Source organism: Panthera uncia, chromosome X, assembly GCF_023721935.1.
Source record: "Panthera uncia isolate 11264 chromosome X, Puncia_PCG_1.0, whole genome shotgun sequence".
NCBI classification, from domain to species: domain Eukaryota; kingdom Metazoa; phylum Chordata; class Mammalia; order Carnivora; family Felidae; genus Panthera; species Panthera uncia.
The window spans coordinates 94,648,699-94,676,677 of record NC_064817.1 but is presented as its reverse complement, the minus strand read 5'-3'; the positions used below and the strand labels follow the sequence as shown (position 1 = coordinate 94,676,677).

General features: G+C 41.3%; 1 protein-coding gene and 1 long non-coding RNA gene across 3 annotated transcripts in view; one reads left to right on the top strand and one right to left on the bottom strand.

Annotated features, from left to right (window-relative positions):
- LOC125932279 (uncharacterized) overlaps positions 1-18,750 on the bottom strand; it is a 31,544-nt gene extending 12,794 nt beyond the window's left edge. The window contains exons 1-2 of the long non-coding RNA XR_007460571.1: positions 18,449-18,750; positions 15,022-15,091 (exon numbers count right to left, since the gene is read on the bottom strand). This is a non-coding gene — a long non-coding RNA (uncharacterized LOC125932279). The remainder of the gene's footprint in view (positions 1-15,021; positions 15,092-18,448) is intronic.
- A 179-nt stretch (positions 18,751-18,929) lies between these two features.
- Positions 18,930-22,427, top strand: C1GALT1C1 (C1GALT1 specific chaperone 1). Of its 2 annotated transcripts, none has more exons than XM_049644792.1 (2): positions 18,930-19,122; positions 21,210-22,427. In XM_049644792.1, the coding sequence occupies exon 2, from the start codon at positions 21,215-21,217 to the stop codon at positions 22,166-22,168; it is 954 nt and encodes a 317-aa protein (XP_049500749.1). In that variant the 5' UTR covers positions 18,930-19,122; positions 21,210-21,214; the 3' UTR covers positions 22,169-22,427. The 2 variants fall into 2 exon arrangements, with proteins under 2 accessions (XP_049500749.1, XP_049500750.1); XM_049644793.1 differs by lacking the exon at positions 18,930-19,122 and adding an exon at positions 19,136-19,332.
- Positions 22,428-27,979: the final 5,552 nt, after the last annotated feature.

Sequence of the window (27,979 nt, the reverse complement as noted above, 5' to 3'; positions counted from 1 at the left end):
GAAGTCAGACACTTAACCAACTGAGCCACCCAGGTGCCCCCTGACTCCATTTTATTTTTTTTATTTTTTTATTTTTTTTTAAAATTTTTTTTTTTAACGTTTATTTATTTTTTTGAGACAGAGAGAGACAGAGCATGAATGGGGGAGGGTCAGAGAGAGAGGGAGACACAGAATCGGAAGCAGGCTCAAGGCTCTGAGCTGTCAGCACAGAGCCCGACGTGGGGCTTGAACTCACGGACCGTGAGATCATGACCTGAGCCGAAGTCGGACGCTTAACCGACCAAGCCACCCAGGCGCCCCCCGCCCCGACTCCATTTTAAATGAGGTTTCCTTTATTTCCACACTTCCCACTTTAAAGTCTCCAAACTTTTCCCAAGTCCTTCCTCCCAATCAAGATGTACCTGTTCATTCCCTCACAACTTCACAAGGTGTCAGTGCTGTAATTCAGGGCTAAGGCACACTAATATTTTGATGATTTTGTTTCCCATGTGCCCCACATAAGAGTTTCCAGGAATGTATTATAAAGGATATTAAGTCAGCAAATATTGTTTAGGGGCCTAGTGTGAACCTTGCATTGTGCTAGATCCTATAACACTGTACCAAGGACAGAAAATTTGCCACAGTCGGTCTATCCAGCCTACTACCCACTTGCTAACATTATCAACAAAAAAACTTTCTCTGGAAAATATTCCACAAAGAAGGAACATTCATACAACCTTTCTAGCAGGCAATTTAGCCAACCGTAAAAAAAAAAACTTTAAAATTTTTACATAAGCTTTGACTCTGTAATTTTACGAGGAATTTATACTAAGGAAGTAATCAGAGATATACACAAAGGTGCAAGTGCAATGATGTGTATTGCGGTAGTATTTATAGTACTGAAAACAATCTAAATATCCAAAATAGAGGACTGGGTAAATAATTCATTCAGTGTCCACATGATAGAATATTGTATATACATTAAAGTACTATTAATACAAGACTCTTGAAAGACAAGAAAAATCTATTGCTGACTGTGAAATTTCTGTTTTAATTTTATGCACAGAAAAAAACTGAAAAGATATACCTTAAATGTTGAAAAAAATGGTTATCTCAAATTGATAGGATTATCAATGACCTTTTTTGAACTCCATGTTCTAAATTTTCCACACGAAACAATCTTTTTTAGTTGGAAAAAATGAAAGTTACCTATTTTTTTAATGTTTAATGTTTATTTTTGAGAAAGAGAAAGAATGTGATCAGGGTGAGGGGCAGGGGGGAGGAGAGGATCCAAAGAGGGTCCTGTATGGACAGCAGAGAGCCTGATGTGGGACTCGAACTCAAGAACCACGAGATCATAACCTGAGCTGAAGTCAGATGCTTAAACCAACTGAGCCACCCAGGCACCCCTATTTTTTAAATTTGATACTCCTGGAGAAGGACTGTTTGTCTTCTTTATATAACATTAAGGAGTAACAATATTCCCAGCTTCTCCTGATGTAGCCATTTATAGTTTTGCATTTATAAATGTGTCTAACGCTTTTAATCCTTTGACTTCTGGTTAGTAACTTCTTGTACTATTATTTTTTCAAAATAATTACATTCAAAGAAGATTGCAAGAAGTGTACAGGGAAGTCCCATGCACTGTTTCCTCAGTAGCCCCTAATGTTAGCATCTTATACAACTATAGTGAGCTCCTAATGCTAGCTTCTTACATAACTATAGTGCAGTATCAAAATCAAGAAATTGGGGCACCTGGGTGGCTCAGTTGGTTGAGTGTCCAACTCTTGATTTCAGCTCAGGTCATGATCTGAGGGTAGTGGGACCAAGCCCTGCATCAGGCTCCATGCTGAGCACTGAGACTCTCTTTCTCTCCCTTTGCCCCTCTCCCCTGCTCACATGCTCTCTCTCTCTCTCTCTCCCTCTAAACTAAAAAAAAAAAACAAAAAAAAACAAAAAAAAACTTTTAATTAAAAAAAAAAAAAAACAGAAGTGCTTGGGTAGGTTAAATGTCTGACTTCGGCTCAGGTTATGACCTTCTGGTTCATGAGTTCAAGCCCTGCATCCAGCTCTGTGCTGACAGCTCAGAGCCTGGAGCCTGCTTCAGATTCTGTGTCTCCCTCTCTCTATGCCCCTCCCCTGCTCACACTCTGTCTCTCTCTCTCTCTCTCTCTCTCTCTGAAAAATAAACGTTTAAAAAATTTTTTAAATCTCCTAATGGCAAAAGCCGTAAATTTTTAAAAACAAACAAATAAATAAAAAATTGACATTGGTATAATCCTCCTTGCTTATTCAGATTTTACCAGTTATAAATGTACTCATTTATGTCTGAGTGTATGGGGCAGTGGGTGTTTAATGCTATATAATTCTATCATACATATAGCCTTGCATAACCACCACCACAATCAAGATAAAGAACATTTTCATCACAACAAGGATCCCTCGTGTTACCCTTTTATAGCCGCACTTACCTCCCTCCCTCTCCAATTCCCCAACCCTTAGCAACCACTAAATAGCCTTCCATCACTATAATTCTGTCACTTCAAGAATGTTATGCAAATAGAATCACACAAGTTATAACCTTTTCAAATTAGCCTTTTTCACTCAGAATAACTGTCTAGAGATTCACCCAGGTTGTCACAAGTGTCAATAGTTTGTTCCTTTTTCTTGTTAAGTAGTATTTCAAAGTATGGATATACTAGTTTGTGTGACCATTCATTCATGGAAGGGCATCTGGGCCGTGTTCCAGTTTTGAGCTATTACAAATAAAATTTCTATGGACATTCACATTTTACTATTTTTTTTTAATTTTTAATTTATGTCATCCAAAAACCCAAGAAAGCCTCCTCCTCCTATATACCAGGACTTGTTGAATGAATCTATGTTTGCCTTACTAATACAGGCACAGTTTTGTGAGGAAAAAAAGCTAGATTAAGAAAAGACCAAGGAGGGGCACCAGGATGGCTCAGTCAGTTAAGTGTCTGAATTTGGCTCAGGTCATAATCTCCCAGTTTGTGAGTTCAAGCCCCACATTGGGCCCTGTGCTGACAGCACAGAGCCCGCTTAAGATCCTGTCTCCCTCTCTCTGTGTCCCTCCCCTGCCCACACTCTGGCTCTCTCAAAAATAAAAATAAACATTTAAAAAAGAAAGAAAGATGGGGCACCTGGGTGGCTCAGTCGGTTAAGCGTTGGACTTCGGCTCAGGTCGTGTTCTCACAGTTCGTGGTTCAAGCCCCACACGGGGCTCTGTGCTGACAACTCGGAGCCTGGAGCCTGCTTCAGATTCTGTGTCTCCCTCTCTCTCTGGCCCTCCCCCACTCACTCTGTCTCTCAAAAATAAACAAACATTAAAAAATTTTTTTAAAAGAAAGGAAAGAATATGGAGTTAGACCATATTTTCTCTGTGAATTATACATTTTAATGTATTTGTCTCTGCCCCTTGACTATGAACTACATGGAGGCAGGGATCATGACTAAATTGCCTCTCCTCCTAGCGCAGGGCATAGGACCTAGCATAGACTAGGTGTTTAGAAAATGTTAGGATGTCTTGGGGAGGGTGAGACTCAAGGATAGATGTTTATAACAAACTCCACAGGGGTGCCTGGGTGGCTCAGTCGGTTGAGCGTCCGACTTCGGCTCAGGTCATGATCTCGCAGTCTGTGAGTTTGAGCCCCACGTCGGGCTCTGTGCTGACAGCTCAGAGCCTGGAGCCTGCTTCGGATTCTGTGTCTCCCTCTCTCTCTGCCCCTCCCCCGGTCGTGCTCTGTCTCTCTATCAAAAATAAATAAACATTAAAAAAAATTTATAACAAACTCCACAGATTATACTAGGTAGTCAGGATTAAGAACTACTATTTAGCTGAATAAACAAAAATGGAGAGGGGAAGAAGGAAAGCTCATGATAGAAGAGAGCAGACTCAGGATGGCAAGGGGACTTAGGTGCAGGACAGTGGTACTGACCTTCCATTATCTTTCTCCACCTTACAGAAAGTTCTGTGTCCAGATTAACCTCTAGACTGCATGGTAGGGAATCAGTAATTTCCAGCACTATGTTTGAGAAGTGCTATTGCTGAATCCCTATGTCTGACTGGGCCAGAGAAGACAGCTTTCATCTGCTCTGTGAGGTTTTACCTATTTGAAAGGCTGCTCCACATATCTTTGGAGCCACAGACACCTTGAAGAGTTTGATGGAAAAAGCATTTGGTGATATGAATTACCTAGAGGTGCTTATATGTTTAGATGGCATAATTATGTTTGGCAGAGCTCTGGAGAACAATGGCTCCTTATATTACTGAATCACCTGGGAAACAGCCTAAAACTGTCCCTTCACAAATGCCAGGCCTGCCAGACCTCAATAAAATACAGTGGACATATAAAATCACAAGAAGGGATGGGCAGACTCTAGAAATATCACTGGTCAGGTCCCAACATTTTAAAACATTAAGGGGATTCAGCAGACACTACAGGAGCTGGCTGAAGGATTGTTCAAAGATTGCAAAACCCCTCAATGAGTTTGCTCAGGGTGATCAGGTCAGAACTGGAGCACACCTGAGTTGAAGAGGGAGAGGAAGGCAGGTCAAAATACCGGGGCCTGGCAGTCGGGAAGATCTGTGCTTGGAGCACAACTATGTTGCATATCAAAATAAAGCTGCCCTTGTAGGAGGTGGGAAACAACCCACCCCCCACCCCCACCAAAATAAACAAAGCAGTTTTCACCCAAACTGCTCTCATGAGCCCTTCCTCTTGAGCTTTTGGAGATCGGCAGGCTGCCTCACTCAGAGTTCTGTTTTAGCACATGTTGTCTTCCACCACCGAGACCTTTTACAAATTGATGCCAGTTTTGAAGACTTCAGATCTGTGCTATGTCATAAAGACCCAGAGGTGAGGATAACCATCACATTTGCCAAGCAAGGTCTGACAGCTCATGAGACTTGGGATCCAATTTTGAAAATTGAGTTTGTAGCACAAAGTGAACAATTACAGACAACACCCTCGGGTACCTGATGTCCTGGAAGGCAGAGCTTTGGAGCTGAAGGCAGGCCTAGGCGAATTGTTTGAGGAAAGGGCATTTCCTTCATGGGAGAGAGTTGAACTAATAGCTAAGTGGGGAGAGTGGGGAGGAAGGAGTAAAGCAAGTACAGGCCCGGTCTCTGGGAGTGAGAGGATACCTGCAAAATGCTTTCCCTAAGCTGGCTTGAAGCCAAGTCAGCTCTAACTCAAGAAGGTGAGCCCTGCTTCACTTTTCTTCACAGGCCCTCAAAATGCTTATTTTGGCCTCCACCTGCCCTACTGAGGGCTGCAGTTTAAAATCTCATAGTGGAAGGGCACCTGGGTGGCTCAGTCAGTTAAGCATCCAACTTTGGCTCAGGTCATGATCTCACAGTTTCTGAGTTCAAGCCCCAAGTCGGGCTTGCTGCTGTCAGCGCAGAGCCCACTGCAGATATCCTCTCCCACCCTCTTTCTCTGCCCACCCCTGACTCTCGCTCTGTCTCTCAAAAATAAATAAACATAAAAAAACTCATACTGGAACATTGTAAGGGTATGACCCAGAGGTCCCTGTTCTCCTCCAAGCTGAGAACTGGCATGATCCCAGTGTATGCCCTGGGGTCTACCTTTCTTGAAGAAAAAGGGACCATGGCAGCCCAGGTGCTGACAACCACATTTTACATCAACAAAATAGCTGAAAACGATAGTAGTGTTGCCAAAAGCAGGACTGGTGAAAGCCAGAAAGAGCACAACTGATGTAGTATTAATGCAGTGGGCCCTCAGTGACAACTGTGAGTATGGCCCTGAAGAAGAGGCCAGTAGATTATCATTATTACTATAATTTGGGTTGATTACTGTACATTTTCATCCAAAAGAAGACAGTTTTGGGGGCACCTGGGTGGTTCAGTCGGTTAAGCATTCAACTCTTGGTTTTGGCTCAGGTCATGATCTCACGGTTCGTGAGTTCGAGCCCTGTCAGGCTCTGTGTTGGCGGCTTGGAGCCTGGAGCCTGCTTCAGATTCTGTGCCTCCCTTTCTCTCTGCCCCTCCCCTATGCACACTGTCTCTGTCTCTCTCAAAATAAATAAGCTTTTTTTTAAAAGACAGTTTTGGAAAGTGGGGGGAAAAAGCCCTGAAGCCTTACAGGCTCGGGGTTGGATCCTGGTTCTACGACTATCTATGCGAGCTTGGGCAGGCCAGTGTCCTCTGTAACATGAAACACTCTAAATCACCATCAATAGTCACTGCACAGGCAATGGCAGATGCAGCCTTTGTGGGGCCTAAAGCTTATGCCATTTCGTTTAAGTTTTTAAAAAGTGTAAAATGAGGTATAATCCTGAACATTTACTTAAAATGAAACATTAAATGACAAGAAATTACAAGTTTTAAAAACTGACAAAACCCACAAACATGACAAAATTTTTACAAACATTATATTTTTCATTGTATTAACTGGTACAACTCCTTGCTACCTTTTCTATATCCTTTCCCTGCATATCTTCTGATTACCTCTTCATCAGGTATCACTTTTGGACTATAATGTCTTATAGAAAGAAGAGGGAAACAATTTAGTTTTTCCTAAGACTTTAGAAAAGTTTCTTCCGGCTTCCCAACCCATCAATGATTAATGTCATGTAGATATTCTGGATTGTTGTCAAATTTGGGGAAACCTCTATCAAACCTCTATCATTTCTTTTATATGTAAACTGTGATTTTAGGCTATGTCAAGTTTTTTTACGTAATGACTAATCTTTTTAAATTTTTTTAATGTTTGAGAGAGAGAGATGTGTGAGTATGAGTGTGGGGGTAGGGGTAGGGGCAGAGAGAGAGAGAGAGAGAGAGAGAGAGAGAGAGAGGAGAGAGGAGAGAAAATCCCAAGCAGACTCTGAGGCTCTGCACTGTCAGCTCACAGCCCGATTGAGCCCTGAACTCAATCCCACAAACCGTGAGATCATGACCTGAGCCAAAACCACGGTAGACACTACCAACTGAGCCACCCAGGCACTCATGTAATGACTAATTTTAAATAAACTTTAGACTTACTGCTTTAAGAGTATTCCCATAAGTCATTTCTACACTGGTACAGCCACCAATAACTTAACTATATGCCGAAATGATAGCAAACCACATAAATATATCCTTCTAACCCCAAATAAATATATCTGAAATTCAATTTATCTTTGGTTGGATCCCCAAAAGAATAGCTCCAGTAAAGACAGAACTCTCCCTAGAAAGCAAATAAAGGCAGAAAATATAAAAAGAGCAAAAGTGTTTTCTGGGTTGGAAGAAGATAGACAATACTCATTTTTAATATATATATCTTGTGTCTTCACAAGTAGATTTAAAGTTAATAAAAGTATTCCCCTCCCATATACATTTTTTTAATGTTTATTTATTTTTGAGAGAGAGAGAGAGAGCATGAGAGGAGGAGGGGCAGAGAAAGAGGGAGACAGAGCATCCGAAGCAGATTCTGTTCTGACAGCAGAGAGCCCAAATCAGGGCTCAAACTCACCAACCACAAGATCATGACCTGAGCCCATGACCTGAACTGAAGTCAGATGCTTAACCAACTGAACCACCCAGGCACCAACCCCCATACACATTTAAAGTAGTCTAGTATTGTGAACTCCATTGATACAATTTGAAAAACCATGCCCAGGAAGAATGAAGCCTCAGAGGAAACCTGATGGAGTTAATATAAGGCGGGAAAGGCTTCACCACCACTGAATTCTAAGCCTGTTCTGTGGCAAAAGACTTTCTAAAGGAGGGCAGCAAAGACAGAAATCCTAAGGAAAAGATGGGACAGATTTCACCATATTAAACTGAAAAACATCTGTAAGGTTAAAGCAAACAAAATCAAGCATTAAAAAAAACTAGGAGGGGCGTCTGGGTGGCTTAGTTGGTTAAGCATGCAACTTCGGCTCAGGTCATGATCTCACAGTTCTTGAGTTCAAGCCCTGCATCCGGCTCTACGCGGACAGTTGGGAGCCTGGAGCCTGCTTCGGGTTCTGGGTCTCCCGCTCTCTCCATGCCCCTCCCCCACTCTTGCTTGCTCATGCTCTCTCTCTCTCTTTCTCTCAAAAATAAAACATTTTTAAAAATTAAAAAAAACTAGAGAAAAAAGTACTTGTTATTCATATCACAAAGGATTGATAGCCCAATACAGAAATCAATTAAAAATTTTAAAGCAATGAGGAATCCAAGAAGAACCATCAAAGAACATGAAGGGGCCATTTACCAAGAAAGAAATACAAAAAGGCAAAAATTGAAACTGGCAAGGAGTTAGGGAAACCAAGCCATCTCACCCTGTGGTTGGGAATGTAAATTAGTTCATCTTTATATAGAGGGCTATTTGACAATATAAAAATAACATAAACATTTATAAGGAGCTTGCTCTTTGCTAAGTACTCTGTGAAGTGCTTTGCACTGATTAATTTATTCCATCCTCAATCAGCTTTACTGATATTCAGTGTGCATCACTTGTAATAATGAAGAACTCAACACTCCTCACACACCCAACAATAGGGTTTGGTTAAATGGAACCTCTATACAATAGGATTGAAATGAGCTACATGGAAAACTCTCTAAAATATGGTTAAGTGTTAAAAAAGGCTACAGGGGCACGTGGGTGGCTCAGTTGGTTAAGCATCTGACTTCCACTCAGGTCATGATCTCGTGGTTTTTGGGTTCGAGCCTCACATCAGGCTCTGTGCTGACAGCTCAGAGCCTGCAGCCTGCTTCAGATTCTGGGTCTCCCTCTCTCTCTGCCCCTCCCCTGCTTGTGCTCTGTCTCTCTCTCAAAAATAAATAAACATTTAAAACAATTTTTTTAAAGGCTGCAGAAAAGAATGTATACCATTTCCATAGTATAAAAATCATATAAATACATGTCTATATATAGACACATAAATATTATATAGATATAGATATATAGAGATAGAGAAAAATCTCTGGGATATATATCAAAATGAAAACAACAGTTATTTCCAGGTGGTGGGATTTTAGATTATCTTGATTTTCTGCTTTATAGTTTTCCATTAATGCCTTCTGAATTTTTGCTATCACTGCTCCTGGGCAGCAGGAGTAAGGTCAGCTTAATGGGCATACAACCGATGCTGTCACACAGAGCCCCATGCTTACAAGAGCCCATGTTTAGTTTAATACTCTATTGTCACTATTTTGAAATTCTGAATAATTCATGAATAAGGGGTCCTACATTTTCATTTTGCACTGGGTCCTGCAAATTATGTAGCTGATCCTGTCAGGAGCGTACCTTGCCTCTTCAGCTGTCACCCTGAAATGTGTTGTTCTGCGACCATCACCACCGTAAGAACTTGCTATTTTCATTTTCCTTCCTTCACGTAGAAAGGAAAACCTCTTGACAAGGAGTCATTTGACTCATTTTTTCACTGTCAGCAGGCTGATCAACCCTCTCCCTAGAAGAAGAAGGAAAGTCTCTGAGGACCAACTATTTTTCTTCCCTATTCGATGTTAGCTTTACACTCTCTCCCAGTGCCAGCCCCAACAGAATGGATTATGGGTGTCCCTTAGAGTCTCCGCCTATACCTTCCAAAATGCCAGTCCTAGCAGGGGGTAAGATTTGGTCTCCTGAGTAACACAATCAATCCCAGTAACTACTCTAGTGTCAAACACACGTGTACGTTACCTATAATAAAAGGTCTTTAGGTCATTCAGTAATGGGGCCATGGCTATGAGATTTCCTTATAGCTTATTCCCATCAGCTATGCTTTTTATTGTCAAGAACACTTTCATATAATCTTCCACTTGGAGATTTCACTGTGCATTCCTCCCTTTGGATCTTTTGTAAAGATTTGTTTTTTGAAAAACTAGCCACTCCCCATCCCTAAGAAATCATGCTTTTGAGGGGCGCCTGGGTGGCGCAGTCGGTTAAGCGTCCGACTTCAGCCAGGTCACGATCTCGCGGTCCGTGAGTTCGAGCCCCGCGTCGGGCTCTGGGCTGATGGCTCGGAGCCTGGAGCCTGTTTCTGATTCTGTGTCTCCCTCTCTCTCTGCCCCTCCCCCGTTCATGCTCTGTCTCTCTCTGTCCCAAAAATAAATAAAAAACGTTGAAAAAAAAAAAAATTAAAAAAAAAAAAAAAAAAAGAAATCATGCTTTTGAAATGTCAAAATAATATCCCTAACCACCTTTATCTCTACCTTTGTTTCCTATTTCTAAGGCAGTATCTACTCAGAGGAAAGAGGGTCACAATCCTATAGCAACTGAATTCCCTAAAAAACAGTGGTTGGGATATCTTACCAAAAGTTTCATGAGGTCAATTTATATTTTATCCACCTAATATTTTATCTGCATGCTATTTAATCCTTCAAATAAATGCAGTTCACTAGAAATGCATTATAGAAATCACATCTCCCCTAGGGAATTCTTTTGGTCCAAATATCTTCTACTAGCTTTTCTGACATGGCAGTCAAAATTCCCAGTTCTTGAGTGACCTCTATTGTCCCACACTTGTCACAGAAACAAAAACCTTCTACTTTTGGGTATTTTTGAATATACACAAAAGGATAGAGAACAATGCAATTAAGTTGCAGGTATCTGTTACTCAGCTGCAGCGATTACATTCTGCCAATCTCAGTCATCACTCTTTAATTTTGTTTCTTGATTTAGAGGAGATTTTGAGCATTAGGTTCTCACTAGGAATACAGCCAAATTCATATTCTCACTTGAAATAAAGCTGTCACCTCAGCAGCAGTTGTCTAGTTAAGATCTAAAAGCATCCCCATTCCCAGATTCCTCATTTCTAACCAACCTGCTTCCCCGGCTACCCCCACCTCTGAGCTGCAACCAGCACCTCTCCCAGCTGACTGATCTAATCCTTTCCACAGGACAGGAGGACTCTGAGAACACGTTTGTTCAGCACACTACACGACAGGCAAAACTGCCTTCTGACCCGTGTCCCAAGGCAATTCCATTTCACTCCTCTACCTTCTGGGGAGGTGAACAAATGACAGCATTCAAACAAAATTCTTTTTTTTTTTTTATCTTTTATTCAAAGATCCATTTAAAAGCATGCCTGGGGTCTATGCACATGGAAGTGGGTATGAAGCAAAGAAGGCAAGAGCAAGGCTCAGAGGGAATAAGATGGAGAATGAAGTTATGGGTCACAGGAAAGGAAGTGGTAGTTCTAGGCTGCCTCTGGCACTTGATCTCCTTTCATCTTTCCAACAACCGCGGGTATGTGAATTCCCATTTTACATATGAGGACAGTGAGGGAACTCAAACCTCAGAAGTCCTGTGGCTCAAGGTACCCAGGCTGTGAATGTTGGAGGAAGAATTGAATCTTATCGGACTCCAAAGCTGTGCTCTATCTACCTAAGTGGTAGGGTTGGGAGCACTGGGCACGGGCACAGGACATTTGTTGAGGTCCCCAGGACAAACCCTTCTGAGGCCTTAGCCTGCAAACAAATGCCACTTTGTAATTAGACTTTCTCTCTTCCTCAGCAGATGGTCCCCTAAATTAGTTGAAGCCTGTGGGCCTTAAATATAAAATAAGCGGATGCATCTTGATTATAATATGGCACTTTGGTTTTAGTTGCAAGTGTTATGCTTAAAATGTAAGAATGTGATTGACTTATAGCATTTTCTTTTTAAAGGATAAAAGTTCTTTGTGCTTGATCAGCCCAGCCCTGGATGCCCGGCTGCTCTCCATTACAGACAGAATGACACCCAGCCAGGCTGCCAAAAACAAGAGTTCTGCAGCCATTTTCCTCGGTTGGGCCTGGGTTACGTGACCCTCACCCAATCCATACTGCTGAGGTGACACCTCTGAGACCCAGTGGAGGCAGTTCGTGCTCTTCCTCCCTTCGCCAGACTAGGCAAGATGTGTTTCCTCAAGAAGCCCCCCACTTGCTGGAATATTCTCCACCCAGCTCTTCTTTGCCGCCAGCATTTACTTGCCCCTGCCTGGCTCTAGAAGCTGATCTATCTAAACCAGACATTCTCCCTTTTCTTCCCCACTGAGCTGGTGGGGGGGAAAAGAGGCAGCTTTGAGACCTGCTTCTCTTTTACTCACACTTAGTATGCCTGTTTTGTCTGTATGTAAAGGCCCCCTCACCTACAGCTAGGAAAAATCCTGCTCTTATATCTAATTTTGGAAGTGAGAAATCAGTCTTTATGCAGAGACACACACTTCCTCCACAAAGCATGGCAGCTGGGGGTGGAGTGGAGGCAGCAGTGAGGTTGCAGGATCCAGGTGGGATAGGGAAGAAGGCAATGCTGAAAGAGAGAGAGGGACAGTCTTCTCAGGGAAGAGAGACGTCATCATAGGGTTAAGCAGGAGCAAGGAAGGTGAATTCACAAGTCAGGAAAAAGAGAGAAGGGACTAAGCACCAAGCACTATGCTAGATGCTTTACATATACCAAGTGAGGAGGGACTGGAAATGAGAAATGTATTAATGCTATGACACCAATTTAGTCAAGAAGTAATGAAGGACTTAGTAGAATAGTAGCAGTTGGAATGGAAAAGAAAGGATTGAAACAGGATTCACTGTGAAGGGAGTTTCAGCCTAACTTACCAGTTGGTTGGATGCAGAGGTCAGGGAGGAGGAAACCAAGAGAGCTTTAGGTTTTCATAATAAGTGACTGGGAAGATAGGTGACATTAATAGGAATATGACTGTCAGGAGATGGATATGTAGGCAAGGTTGATCAATTTGGTTTGGGACCTATTTAATCTTTCAAATGTTTTATAATTAAAATTTTCAAACATAGAGAAAAACTGAGAGAATAGGGTATTAAAGCCCTATACCCATTACCCAGCTCAACGATTATCAACTCACGGCCAATCTCGGTTCATCAAGAGCCTTACCTAGTCCTCCTTTCCCCTTTCCCCAACTGGATTATTTCAAAGTAAATCCCATAAATACGATACCATCCATAAACACTTCAGTATCTATTTCTAAAAGATACTCTTCACATAGCCACATACAATTATCTTAACTAAAATATTAACATTAAGCCTTTAATGCCATCAAATACTTAATGTCATCAGTAAGTATTCAAATTTCCTCATGTCCTCCTTGTTTGTTTATAGTTGATTGGTTAAAAGCAGGACCAGATAAACAGATCAACTGAATGCAAGATTCTGTCTAAAACAGCCATATGGAGATATCAAGCAGGCAACTGAAATTTGGGGTCCAAAACTCAATGAAGAGGTAAAGGCCAGGAATACAGATTTAGAAATCATCTTCCCCGAGTGAATGATATTTGAATAAATGAAACTACTGAGTAGATATCATAAGGGGAGAATACAGCAATAAAAATGGCCCAAGGATAGAACCTTGACGAACAACTACATTCAGGAAGAAAAGAAAGAGACCCCTGGGATGGGGATGGGAGGGAGCAGTTTGAGAAACAGATGAAAAGTTGAAAAGGAAAACAAGATAGCAGATGTCACTGGAGCCAAAAAATGAAAACGCTGCACAGAGGGAGGACCACACAGTTTTACTTAATGTTTTCCATCAAAAGAGTCTTGGGCTAAGACTCGGTCCCTGCTCTATTGTATGACTTTCTAGCTGTATTACACATTAAGCAAATCATATCCGTAAACCCAAAATTCTTCAGATGTAAAAAACGGATAACACCAGTCCTTCCAATTAAAAGGCTGCTATGAAGGGGCGCCTGGGTGGCTCAGTCAGTCGGTTAAGCATCTGACTTTGACTCAGGTCATGATCTCATGGTCCATGGATTTAGGCCCTACATCGGGCTACGTGCTGACAGCTCTGAACCTGGAGCCTGTTTCAGATTCTGTGTCTCCCTCTCTCTCTGCCCCTCCCCCACTCACACTCTGTAGCTGTCTCTCTCTCAAAAATAAACATTTTAAAAAAAGTTTAAAAAATAAACAAGTAAAAGGCTGCTATGAGGATCAAATGAGAATGGATATATGTGAAGAAGGCCTTTGTTGACTGCAAAGCATTGGACAAATATGAGACACTATTCACTCAATAAATCTTTACTGTTTTTATTAATGTGAAAATAAGACCTAACTGTTGAATGGAGGATTTAAAGTTTCTAATATTAAAAAAATGCCGAATTTTAAAGTACATAACTCTTCAAGAGTCTCATAAGGGCTAGCTTTCATGAGCATCTACTTTGTGTGCTGGGCCCTGTTCTAAATCCTCCACATACCTTAACTCATTTGATCATCACAAACTCCTATGACATAGGTACTACAATGTGCCTTGGTTTACAGATGAGGAAGCTAAGGCTGAGAGGAGCAAACTAACTTGCCCTAGGTCACACAGCCAGAAAGCAGCTGACCCAAAGCTCAAGCCAAGTCTTTCTCCTATGCATGATTCAGGACTGACCTCTTAATCACCACACCAAAGTTCCTCTTAAAAATATGCCTTGAAGGGCACCTGCCTGGCTCAGTTGGTGGAACTTGCAACTCTTGATCTCCAGGTTGTGAGTTCAAGCCCCAAGTTGGGATTAGGAGCTTACTTTTAAAAAAAGCTAAAAAATAAAAATCAGTGGAAAAAATATGCCTTGGAAAATTAGAAGATCGCCATATTATGACCCTAATGAACTGCAGATCTAGGCATTGGGCATCAATGCAGCTATCATCACAGAGAAAACCAGACATTACGTGGCTCCTGAAGTTAATTTTGTCCCCCACCCCACCCCAAACTGAACCTTAATCAAACAAAGCTTTTAGATTAGGGTTATGGTTGCCAGATAAAATTCAGGAAGCCCAGTTAAAATCACATTTTAGTTAAACGACAAATAATTTTCTTAGTGTAAGCATGTCCTATGCAATATTTGGTATGTCCCATGCATTGTATTTGGGATATACTTTTTCTAGAAAGTATTCATTATTCATCTGAAATTCACTCTTAACTGGGTGCCCTGTATTTTTATTTGCTAAATCTGACAATCCTACTTTAGATCTAACTACCCATTTATAAGAAGCACAAAGAACAGAGAAACATATTAATTTGAACACTAGATGTTTGATTATATTAAGGAATTAATTTTTCAGTTGTCTAGTTGTATTGTGGGTTTTTTTTTAAAGAAGCTCTTACCTCTTACAGATACACATTGAAATGTTTTTGGGTGAAATTATATGATGTCCTGAAGGTCCTTCATAACAATCTGGAAAGGAGAGAAATAGAAGGGGTATAGATTTAACAAGACTGGCTTTGAACTCATGACATTGAAGCTTCCTTAAAAAGTACATGTGATTTCAGGGGCACCTGGCAGGCTCAGTCGGTGGAGCACACTACTCTTGCTTCTGAGTTTGAGCCCCATGTTGGGCGTAGAGATTACTTAAAAACAAAATATTTAAAAAAAAAACTACATGTGGTTTCATTACACTCTTCTATTTCTGAATGTGTTTGAAATTTCCCTTAATAAAAGTTTTTAAAAGAAACAATACTTAGCACAGTGACTGACATACTGTTAATACTTAATATGTATCTGTTGGCAGGTGAATCATTTGTGTTTTTTTTTAAGAAAACTCTCAGATGGCCATCAAGTGGAAAAGCATTTTGGAAATGAAATTACAAGCATGAATATGCCTGAAAACACAAATTAGATTCGTTTAGGGACCAACTATACTCAAATGGAAACAATAATGAATTTGCCCAGACAAGGGAATTTGTTTACTGAGGACGAAGAGTTGTGAAACTCTGGGCAGAAGAGGTACATACATTACAGGTACTTAATTTTGGTAAACATAGAAACATTTTTAACCCTCCAAAAAGATGTTATGCAGAAAACAATCTACCTTAGGTTTTCTTCAATATTTACTACTCCAGTGAACTGTTGTGGAAAGCCAGATTAATTTCCTAAAGGCCTTTGGACAGATTTTGAATTTTTTATTTATTTACTTATTTATTTATTTATTTATTTATTTTTAAAGTTTTATTTATTTATTTTTGAGAGAGACCGAGCGAGCAGGGGAGGGACAGTGAAAGAGGGAGACAGAGAATCCCAAGTAGGCTCCGCACTGTCAGCGCAGAGCCTGATGCGGGGCATCGAACTCATGAACCGTGAGACCGTGACCTGAGATGAAAACAAGAGTCAGACGCTTAACCAAATGAGCCACCCAGGCACCCCCAGATTTAGAAAATTTTAGTGCTCACATGCAAGTAAATCGCCAAATACTAGAAATTTATGACTTCTCATGCTGAATAATCCATGCACTTGACAGGAGGTCTTTATCAAAAATACAGTATTCGGGCACTTGGGTGGCTCAGTCAGTTGAGCATCCATCCGACTTGGGCTCAGGTCATGATCTCACAGTTTGTGGGTTTGAGCCCCGCATTAGGCTCTGTGCTGACCGCTTGCTCAGAGCCTGGAGCCTACTTCAGATTCTGTGTGTCCTTCTCTCTCTGCCCCACCCCCGCTCACACTTTGTCTCACTCTGTTTCTCAAAAATAAATAAATGTAAAAAAAAACTTTAAGAAAAAAATGCAGCATTATCAGCTTTAAATGCAATCTTGCCTTACATGCTGGGTACATGAGGGCAACCAAACTCAAAAGCAACCTGCATAAGGTTCAGGTTAATGTTTTTAGTGAAGTGCTTAATGTAGGTAAGTGAAATAAACTGTTTATCTTATGCTAAATATTCCACTGCATGGATGCCCTATAACTAATTCAACCATTCTCTTATTGATGGATGTTTCCCACTTTTGCTGTTATAAGACAACAATACATTTAGCCTTACATTCTGGGCCTTTAATTTCTGGGAGAGAGATTATAAGTGGGTTGGCTGAGCCAAGGGTATAAATATTCTTAATTTTAATAGATACTATTTGCATGTATTTTTAAATTAGGGCTACATTGTGGAATGGTGTTTTAAAAATGCAATCACCTAACTACAAGTCAATCACCTTACTAACTTCACTTCCAATGATTAAGTGTATTTCAGCTCTGCTTTAAGTAGAGAACTGGGTTCTTGGACAACCTCTCAATAACAGTGCCTTTGATGTTAAATATCCCATGGTTTATTCTCCTTCAGAGCATCCTGTTATCAGTAGTTCCAGTTTGGCATACCTTCCTGTACTAGAAAGAAGTGGCATTTTTTTAATGTTTATTTATTAATTTTGAGAGAGGGAGCAGAGACAGCGAGAGAGGATCCCAAGTAGGCTCCATACTGACAGCACAGGGCTCAATCCCATGATCCCTGGGATCATGACCTGAGCCGAAATGAGATGCTTCAGACTAAGCTACCCAGGCACCCCAGAAGTGGCATTTTAAACTGTCACTTTGTCAGTCTCTGAATTCTAAATGCCATGTCAATCTGTCCTTAAAACGGTACTTTTTTTGGTAACTTTTCCTTTTACTCTTTGTCCCTCTCATTTTGAAGATCCCTTTATTTGCTGTTCTTCAAATTCAAAAGTAACAAATGCTTATTATAACTAGTGAAACAATGCATTACAAGGATGTAGAAAGACAAAGCTAATCACCTCCACCTCAACCTCCTGATGTAATCTTATTAACAGCCTGCCCAGTCTTCCACAACTCTCCCTGCTCATACAGATCAAACATGCACACATATATAAAATTTTGTTTAGACCACAGTATAATCATACTATACACATTATTCTGCAACTTGTTTCACTGAACTATGTATGTCCATATATACATACATATGTTTATATATATGTGACAATGACAATATATAGCATTTAACAAAACACAGTGGAGATACTCGTCTTAAGTTCCTTTCCAGTTCTAAAACTTGTTTTTGTATTCCTTCACAGAACATACCACCACTATAATTATTTGTAATGAATTGTTCAATGTCTTTCTTCCCTGCTAAACTAAGAGCTCCATGAAGGCAGGGGGCCAATTTTGTTCACCACTGTATCTCCAGAATTTAGGTTAGTGCTGCTAGGATAGTAGTTGCCTAGTATCTATTTGTTGTTTCGGTGCCTCAGGAAACCTTCAGTCTATTTAAACTGGGTCACTGTCAATACTCAAAACATTTATCTTTAGGAACTCAGACCCAAGACAGTCACCACTCAATGTTATCTGGATGGAACCTAGTCATTTTAAATATTTGGGGTAAATTGTGTTTTTTAGCAAAAACCCTCGCTACCACAAAAAAAAAAAAAAAAAGAATTTTAAAAGATCATGTGTTTAACAGAGTTCTGCACTTGTAATTAGGACACCTGGATTCTAGTCTCACTTCCAACATTAATTACTGTGTGGCCTTTAGGAAGTTCCTTTCCTTTCTGGTCCTAGTCTCATTTGTAGTTCTAACATTCATTAATTCCACAAACATGTATTGTCTACTGTGCGCTGGCACTAAGCGAGGTGCCAGTGATACAGGGATGAATAATAGTAATAGCCAACATTTAATGAATGCTTATTCTGTGCTTGGTCTTTTGCTAACGGAGTCATATGCACTCATTTAATCTCCTAGCACTACTGTGATATTTTCTGTACTTTACAAAGGAGGGAACTGAGGCATAGCGAGGTGAAGTAACTTTCCCAGCATACCAAAGGACGCGGTGAAGACAGGATTGGATTCCAGTCAGTGGGGCTTCAGATGCCATTCCAATAACCACAGAAAATCCTTGCCCTCATAATTCGAGGAATATTTCAGTGGCTTGCACTTTGGTCCCAGCCCAGGAATACGGGCTGGCGCACCCTCTCGTCGATATGAAGGTGCAACGATGCAGGAGCACGTGAGAGAAACCACCGAGAAACCTGACACAAGCGCTGCCAGCAGCGATGCTCTACCTCACCCTCGCGGTTTCCACGCCAAGAAGGTGAAGAGGCGGGAGGTGTCAGCGGCTCTTACGCACGCACGCCTCCGGGCGTCCCATTGGATACAGGCAAGCGTGCGGGTCACGCCAGCTAGACGCGCTTCTGTGAACTCCGCGGGAGGCGGGGAATAAAGGAGCGCCGCGTGCGTGCCGGCCCTTCCGACGTCAGCCCGGGCCGGCCGCTCCGCCTGGCCGCGGGTTCCTTTGCCCCGCCCCGCCCCGCCCCGCTACCCGCGCCGTAGCGGCGTTCACTTCCTGGCCCTCCCCACCTTTAGCGAAACCAACGAGAGAACACCGCCTGCAGCTAGAGCAGCCCGACCAGGAGCGTAAGCGTGTGGCGCGCGAACGTGAGAGGAAAGCCGTGCGCGGCTGCGCTTTCCCGCCCCTGAGCCGTTGTAGACGCGGGTGAGTGCTGGGGCGTCGGCCCGCACCCTGCGCGGACCCCGGAGCGGATCGACCCCGCCCCTCTCCTGGGGGAAGGCCTGGGCCCTGGCCCACTCCCAGCATGCTCCACGCCGGATCCCCGGGCAGGTGTTGGGGGTGCAGTAGTTAGTCGGGGAGACCGAGAACTGCCTTCCTGGAGGTGCTGCCTTGGCCCCTCAGTGGGGTTTTGAGGTGACCACGTCCTCCCTCTCGTTTTTCTCTATTTCGTTCTTCTCCCTTTTCCATACTCCATCCAGCCACTTTCACCTTCTAAAAAGATGCCATCTCAGAAACCACTCTGGGAGTTTCTGCTTCATTTATGCCTGTGTGCAGTTTTAAGTTTCCCTCTCCTCTGCAACAAATATCCTATCATGTACATCTTCAGTGTTACATTTTTTTGCCTCCCCTGATGGAAAAAAAAAATCTCCTTAGAATAATTTATGCAAATGATCCATGAGTAGTATCCCCATCAGGAAGAATTCTGATCTAGATATGCTATTATCAAACTAAGAGACACGTGTGGATTATCATATATTGGCTAGAAATAATGAAAATTGTATAATATGAAGTGTCAAAATCCTATATAAATTACTTTTAGAGTGCATCTGAGAATTCTGATACTAAGCAGAGCTTATTTTCTGTCAGTTCTCTTTCTTCATAGAGCTGTGTATTGACCAAGTTCTGTGAGTGACATAGGAAAACCGTCCAGCCTCTTTGCTCACCCTTCCTCCCCCACTCACGAATTACATCTGTCAAACTATTCCACACCTTGTCCTAGTAGAAGTCAAAGTCCATTTCCTCTAGAAGAAAACCAAAGGGGTGGTTTCCTTCTAGCAGGATGTTGATCGTGGGTGCAAAATGTCAATTACGGTTAACAAATCCCATATTTTTTTCATTTGTAGGAAAACAAGGTTATCCAGTAACCCATCTATTAAATTTTCAACAGTATGAATAGAAGCACTGTTCAGATCACTATTCTGTAATAGAAAAAGCATTACACTGATCTCAGGAGATCTGATTGCTGGTTTAGTTCTACCACTGACTGTGTGACTTTGGGTCAGTTACTTAACCTCTGTAGACCCTCTCTTTCCCTATCTGTAAAGTGAGAGAAATGGTATTAGGTGGCTTCTAAGGCTTCTTTCAGCTTTAAGAGACAAAGAGAAAAATCTAAGTAGCTCAGTAGAACATTTCTTGTGAAGATAGAAGATTGGGAAATCTCAACAGTTGTATTTAATGTTGGCTTTTCTTTTAATTTCTGATTGAAATAAAAGTGTAGACTTTTCTCTTTTTACTTCCAGAATAAGAAAATGCCTTTGGAGGCAATAAAGATGTTGGTTAATGGTTCTCCAGATATGCCTATATTGAGTCAGTTCTCATCTAAATAATTTAACTATTTTCATTATGGGCTTTTATTACATCAGTTAGTTGGGTTACTGTATCAGAAACCATTTAGTCTTAGGAGCAAAAGAGTAAATATTAACATGTATGGTTTCAATCTCAAGAAATTTGATTTAGATGTACTCAGAACACCTAAGGACAGCAGCCATCAGTTAAATAAAGCACTAGGTTAAGAACAGAAATGCTAGCACAGATGTCATTGGTGATTTGCTAATTATAGGTGGTTCTATCTGTTCAATTTAAGGTTTTGATATAAAGTCCATTCATATCTACAGAAATATTTAATATAAGCAAGCTTGTGAAGTGAAATTCCTTTAAAGAGAATGACGGACTGACAACCTCTACAACATTGATTTTTAGAGTTAATGTTTTGATTTAGTACTTAGTTAATTAAATCCCCGTAGAAGAAGTGCAAAAATGGCCTCCCAGAAAATTCTAGTGCATAGAGGTGTTGTTGGAAAGTTCCAGTTTATACAGAACAGTAATCAGATACCATTGGAAGCTAAAGATTCTTAGACTTCTTGGTATTCTATGCAACTAACTTGATTTCAAACTTGGGAACTTTTTTTAATGTTAAGAGCAAAATGTAAGTCTATAAGGCATACCAAATCAAATCACTAGACTAATCCTTTTCTATTAAGTATCCTAAGGATCTTTTTTCTTCTTTATAGGAAAAATGCTTTCTGAAAGCAGTTCATTTTTGAAGGGTGTGATGCTCGGAAGCATTTTCTGTGCCTTGATCACTATGCTAGGACACATTAGGATTGGTCATGGAAACAGAATGCACCATGAGCATCATCACCTACAAGCTCCTAATAAAGAAGATATCTCGAAGATTTCAGAGGATGAACGCATGGAGCTCAGTAAGAGCTTTCGAGTATACTGTATCATTCTTGTAAAACCCAAAGATGTGAGTCTTTGGGCTGCAGTGAAGGAGACTTGGACCAAACACTGTGACAAAGCAGAATTCTTCAGTTCTGAAAATGTTAAAGTGTTTGAGTCAATTAACATGGAAACAAATGACATGTGGTTGATGATGAGAAAAGCTTACAAATATGCCTTTGATAAATACAGAGACCAATACAACTGGTTCTTCCTTGCACGCCCCTCTACATTTGCTATTATTGAAAACTTAAAGTATTTTTTGTTAAAAAAGGATCCATCACAACCTTTCTATCTAGGCCACACTATAAAATCTGGAGACCTTGAATACGTGAGTGTGGAAGGAGGCATTGTCTTAAGTATAGAATCCATGAAAAGGCTTAACAGCCTTCTCAGTATCCCTGAAAAGTGTCCTGAACAGGGAGGGATGATTTGGAAGATATCTGAAGATAAGCAGCTAGCAGTCTGCCTGAAATATGCTGGAGTGTTTGCAGAAAATGCAGAAGATTCTGAAGGAAAAGATGTATTTAATACCAAATCCATTGGGCTTTTTATTAAAGAGGCAATGACTAATCACCCCAACCTGGTGGTAGAAGGATGCTGTTCGGATATGGCTGTTACTTTTAATGGACTGACTCCTAATCAGATGCATGTGATGATGTATGGAGTATACCGTCTTAGGGCGTTTGGGCATATTTTCAATGATGCATTGGTCTTCTTACCTCCAAATGGTTCTGACAATGACTGAGAAGTGAAAGAAGAGCATGTGTACAATCACCATGTAGGACAGGTATTGTCACTATTTGCAGTAACAACTGCATGTCCAACACAGCAGTATGTTTCTTTTCCTTTTTTTACTTTGGTGGCACTGGTTTAATGGCACATTAAAGTTTAGTGGTACATTTTAAATAGGGTGGTTTTTTCCCCTTAATACACATGTGAAAACGTCAAACATGTTGGAAAGAAATGTTTTAATAATTTTGCAAATAAAAGATATTTATAAATATATTTATGTGATAAATTCTAAATTATGAATCTGTGGCACATATTTTTGCTGATCCGTTAAAAAATTTAACATGTCTTTTTAGCTTTCTAAGATACGTGAATGAAATCTCTAGTTGTGAATTTGTGATTAAAACTTTCAGCTATGTGTTTCCATTACTTGTAATGCTGATATATGTTCTGAACTTTTGCAAGGGCCCATGGATTGCTTTCTCAAAATACACAACCAAGCCACAAAGGAAATAAATGTTCCCAACTAATGTTACAGTGAAAGTGGAATTGCGTCCCTGGGAGAAAAAGTGAAAATGATCTATAAAGGTTAATAATTTCACCAGGAGCTAATTTAGTGGCACTCTTCAGCATACACAAGCTCAGTGTAACTCTCTTCTACTTCTCTGTGCAGATACTGAAATAGGAGTGGTCACTATGAAGAATCTAATTTCATTTAACATTTAACTGTGTTGTTTCCCACTTTATCAAGCTCTTGGCTGTGGTTTGGATAAAAATACTTGAGTGTTCTTTACTGCTGCTGGGCGGATGAGTTCTTTGGAAGTCTTTGAAGAACTTGTTTTGGTAATCTGGCAGTAGAGTCTGCCTTGGTTTTTCTTTACCTGTTAAAATTCTGAGATTTTTCCCATGTTCATAGTTGCATCCTATCCAATGGTTTTGGGTGTGGAGGCCTTAACCTCACCAGTCACCTTGGATTACCATACCATTTGCCTAATTTCAGTGGCTACACAGAAGCTTTATCCACTGGTGGATATACTAGTTCTTGTGCTTATAAATGTGTGAAGTACTTGGAACTGATTTGTCCTATAATCAGGCCTGCACATGCTATATTAAGTCAGATCCATAAGCCCCCGCCCCCCATAGGGTGTGAGACCATGACATTTTAGAGATCAATATTTGCCGTAACTGGCCTCATGATGTTAATGGTCTCCCACAGCTTTTGCAAACCAGAAAGAATTTCCTCGAGGGCCTCGGGCTTCAAATTATTATTGATCATCAGAATGGTGTGTAAAGCACTTTTTAACAATTGATCTGATATTCCTTATTGGGGTTTTTGGTTAAAATGAAGAATTGTTAATTTTTAAAAATAATAAAAATCTCTTTATCGAGCACCCTAATATGTGGTCTCAGATGCAATTAATACAGATCAAGTCATGTTTGGTGTAAGTACAATGATAAACAGTATCACCCTGAGTGTGACACCCAGTTTAGAAGTGTCAACCGTGGGGCGCCTGGGTGGCTCAGTCGTTTAAGCGGCCGACTTCGGCTCAGGTCATGATCTCGCAGTCCGTGAGTTCAAGCCCCGGGTCGGGCTCTGTGCTGACAGCTCAGAGCCTGGAGCCTGCTTCAGATTCTGTGTCTCCCTCTCGCTGACCCTCCCCTGTTCATGCTCTGTCTCTCTCTGTCTCAAAAATAAATAAAAACGGTAAAAAAAAAATTTAGAAGTGTCAACCGTGCCCCAACAATATATTTTTTTAATTATGCATTTATCAGCTTCAATTATATTAGTATATTAAGGTGTAATTGTAATAAATATATCAAAGAATGCATCCCATTGTTTGATTTCCTAGTGGGTGCTAAGATAATAATTGCTTTTATTTTTTTTAATGTTTATTTTATTTTTGAGAGAGAGTGACAGTGTGAGCAGGGGAGGGAGAGGGAGACCTAGATTCTGAAGCAGACTCCAGGCTCTGAGCTGTCAGCACAGAGCCTTACACGGGGCTCAAACTGCAAGATCATGACCTGAACTGAAGTGAGACACTTAACCAACTGAGCCACCCAGGCGCCTCAGGTAACAATTGCTTTTTAAACCAAATGGATGCTCTTCAGGGGTGCCTGGCTTGCTCAGTTGGTACAGCATGCCAACTTGATCTTGGAATTGTGAGTTTGAGCCCCACATGGGGTGTTGAGATTACTTAAAGAATTTTTTAGGGGCACCTGGTTGGCTCAGTCGGTTAAGTATCTGACTTCGGTTCAGGTCATGATCTCGGTTCATGAGTTTGAACCCCACGTCGGGCTCTGTGCTGAGAGCTCAGAGCCTGGGGCCTACTTCGGATTCTCTGTCTCCCTGTCTCTCTGCCGTCCCCAGCTCGTGCTCTGTCTCTCTCTGTCTCTCTCAAAATTAAACATTAAAAAAACTTTAATAAAAAATTTTAAAAATTTTTGAAATAAACCAAATTGATGCTTTTGGTTGTATTTTTATACACAAGTATTCCTTTATAAAATATTATTTGTCTTAAATAATATGCTGCCTCAGGGCACCTGGGTGGCACAATTAAACATCTGACTCTGCATCAGGCCATGATCTCACGGTTTGTGGGTTCAAGCCCCACGTCAGGCTCTGTGCTGACAGCTCAGAGCCTGGAGCATGCTTCAGATTCTGTGTCTCCATCTCTCTGCCTCTTTCTCTCTCTCTCTCTCTCTCTCTCTCTCTCTCTCAAAAATAAACATTTTTTTTAAAAAGAGGAAAAATAGGGGCACCTGGGTGGCTCAGTTGGTTAAGCGTCCGACTTCAGCTCAGGTCATGATCTCACGGCCCATGAGTTCGAGCCCCGCGTCGGGCTCTGGGCTGATGGCTCAGAGCCTGGAGCCTGCTTCCGATTCTGTGTCTCCCTCTCTCTCTGACCCTCCCCCATTCATGCTCTGTCTCTCTCTGTCTCAAAAATAAATTAAAAAAGTTAAAAAAAAATAAAAAGAGGAAAAATAAATAATATGCTGTGTCTTTGAACTTATTTGTACCCAGTCTTGTAGATAAAATCTGAATCAGTAACATAGAAAATAGTATTACTGAGGTCACGGTTACAGTTTTGATCACTGTGCACTCAATAGGCAAAAACTGTAACCCTAACCTTGCTCTGTTATTGGGGACAGAATTGGGAAGAGTGAAAGTTTAATGAAAATTGATCATGGTTGTGAATATATTTTACATATGGCTAGTGGCTACTATAATGAACAACACAGGTCTAACCAATTCCAGAAATGTTAGACCCACTGGGTGAGATGTGAATGAGAGAAAATTTGAAGTTTCTTCTAAAAGTTATTTATCTTGCTGGGTATCTTGAATGCAGTGGAAACTGCAACCTGACTTTTAGCAGGCCCTAGGCCATCTCCTTGTGTGAATTTAATCACTAGATCTTCCTCCTCAAAATGAAAACAATCAGTTTGGAGGAAAATACAGATTAGACCCCTTGCCCTTTTTCTTTTCATGTAGCTAAAAGGTTGCGTATGTATCCAATCTGATTTATAGTGCCCAGATTTTGCTGTAATGCATTTAAACTCATCTTTTGGGCTTTTTTAAAAATGTTTATTTATTTTGAGAGAGAGACAGCAGAGGAGGGACAGAGAGAGGGGAGGAGAGAGAGAACCCCAAGCAGGCTCTACACTGTCAGTGCAGAGCCCAACATGGGGTTCAAACTCACAAACTGTGAGATCATGACTCAAGCCGAAATCAAGAGTTGGACACTTAACCAACTGAACCACACAGGCACCCTTCTTTTGGGCTTTTTTTTTCAAGTTTATTTATTTTGAGGGAAGTTTATTTATTTTGAGAGAGAGGAGGTAGAGAGAATCCCAAGAGGAGGTAGGTAGAATCCCAAGAAGACTCCATGCTGTCAGCATTGAGCCCAACACAGGGCTCAATCCCATGAACCATGAGATCATGACCTGAACCTAAATCAAGAGTTAGACACTTAACCAACTGAGCCACGCAGGCACCCTAATTGGGCCTTCTTTTTTTTTTTTTTTTAATTTTAACGTTTATTTATTTTTGAGACAGAGAGAGACAGAGCATGAATGGGGGAGGGTCAGAGAGAGGGAGACACAGAATCTGAAACAGGCTCCAGGCTCTGAGCGGTCAGCACAGAGCCCGACGCGGGGCTCAAACTCACAGGCCGTGAGATCATGACCTGAGCCGAAGTCGGACGCTTAACCGACTGAGCCACCCAGGCGCATTTGGGCCTTCTTAAAACAGGGCACACCTGGGGCGCCTGGGTGGCTCAGTCGGCTAAGCATCCGACTTCGGCTCAGGTCACGATCTCACAGTTCGTGGGTTCGAGCCCCGCGTCGGGCTCTGTGCTGACAGCTCGGAGCCTGGAGCCTGTTTCGGATTCTGTGTCTCCCTCTCTCTCTGACCCTCCCCCGTTCATGCTCTATCTCTCTCTGTCTCAAAAATAAATAAACGGTAAAAAAAAAAAAATTAAAAAAACAGGGCACACCTGTATTAGGAAGGTTACCAAAATCACAGAGTCTAGTGATGAGGTACCACTAATTTCCCCTCAATTTTTTAAGAATAATGTGTTCCTGGGGCACCTGGGTGGCTCAGTCGGTTAAGCTTCTGACTTAGGCTCAGGTCATGATCTCACGGTTTGAGTTTGAGCCCCGCATCAGGCTGTGTCTGCGCTGTCAGCAAAGAGCCTGGAGCCTGCTTCACATTGTGTCTCCCTCTCTCTCTGGCCCTACCCCCCCCAAATAAACATTAAAAAAAAAAGAATACTGTGTTCCTTTTAGTGCTGGCTGACTTGTATTGATGAATTCGATGCAGGATCTGAGTGGTGTCATGAAGAGCTTTATGTTTGTAAGTTTAGCTTTTTTTTTTTTTTTGGCATACAAAGAAATTCAGAAATGTTTGCCAACCTCTCCACAAAAGAGTCCCCCAAAGTTTAATTAAAAATCACTGAAGGGGATGGGGCGCCTGGGTAGCTCAGTCGGTTAAGCATCCAACTTTGGCTCAGGTCATGATCGCGCGGTCTGTGGGTTCAAGCCCCGCGTCGGGCTCTGTGCTGACAGCTCAGAGCCTGGAGCCTGCTTCAGATTCTGTGTCTCCCTCTCTCTCTCTGCCCCTCCCCTGCTCATGCTCTGTCTCTCTCTGTTTCTCAATAATAAATATTTAAAAAAATTTTTTTAAATCACTCAAGGGGCTCCTGGGTGATTCAACCGGTTAAGTGTCCAACTCTTGATTTCAGCTCAGGTGATGATCTCATGGTGGTGAGATTGAGCCCTACATTGGGCTCCATGCTGGGTTCTGCACTGGGCGTGGAGCCTTTTTTTTTTTTTTTTAATTTACATTCAAGTTAGTTAGCATATAGTGCAACAATGATTTCAGGAGTGGATTCCTTAATGCCCCTTACCCATTTAGCCCATCCCCCCTCCCACACCCCCTCCAGTAACCCTCTGTTTGTTCTCCATATTTATGAGTCTCTTATGTTTTGTCTTCCTCCTTGTTTTTATATTATTTTTGCTTCCCTTCCCTTATGTTCCTCTGTTTTGTATCTTAAAGTCCTCATATGAGTGAAGTCATATGATACTTGTCTTTCTCTAATTTTACTCCAGTTCCATCCATGTAGTTGCAAATGGCAAGCTTTCATTCTTTTTCATTGCTGAGTAATACTCCAGTGTGTGTGTGTGTGTGTGTGTGTGTGTGTGTGTGTGTGTGTGTGTATACACCACATCTTCTTTATCCATTCATCCATTGATGGAAATTTGGGCTCTTTCCATACTTTGGCTATTGTTGATAGTGTTGCTATAAACATTGGGGTGCATGTGCCCCTTC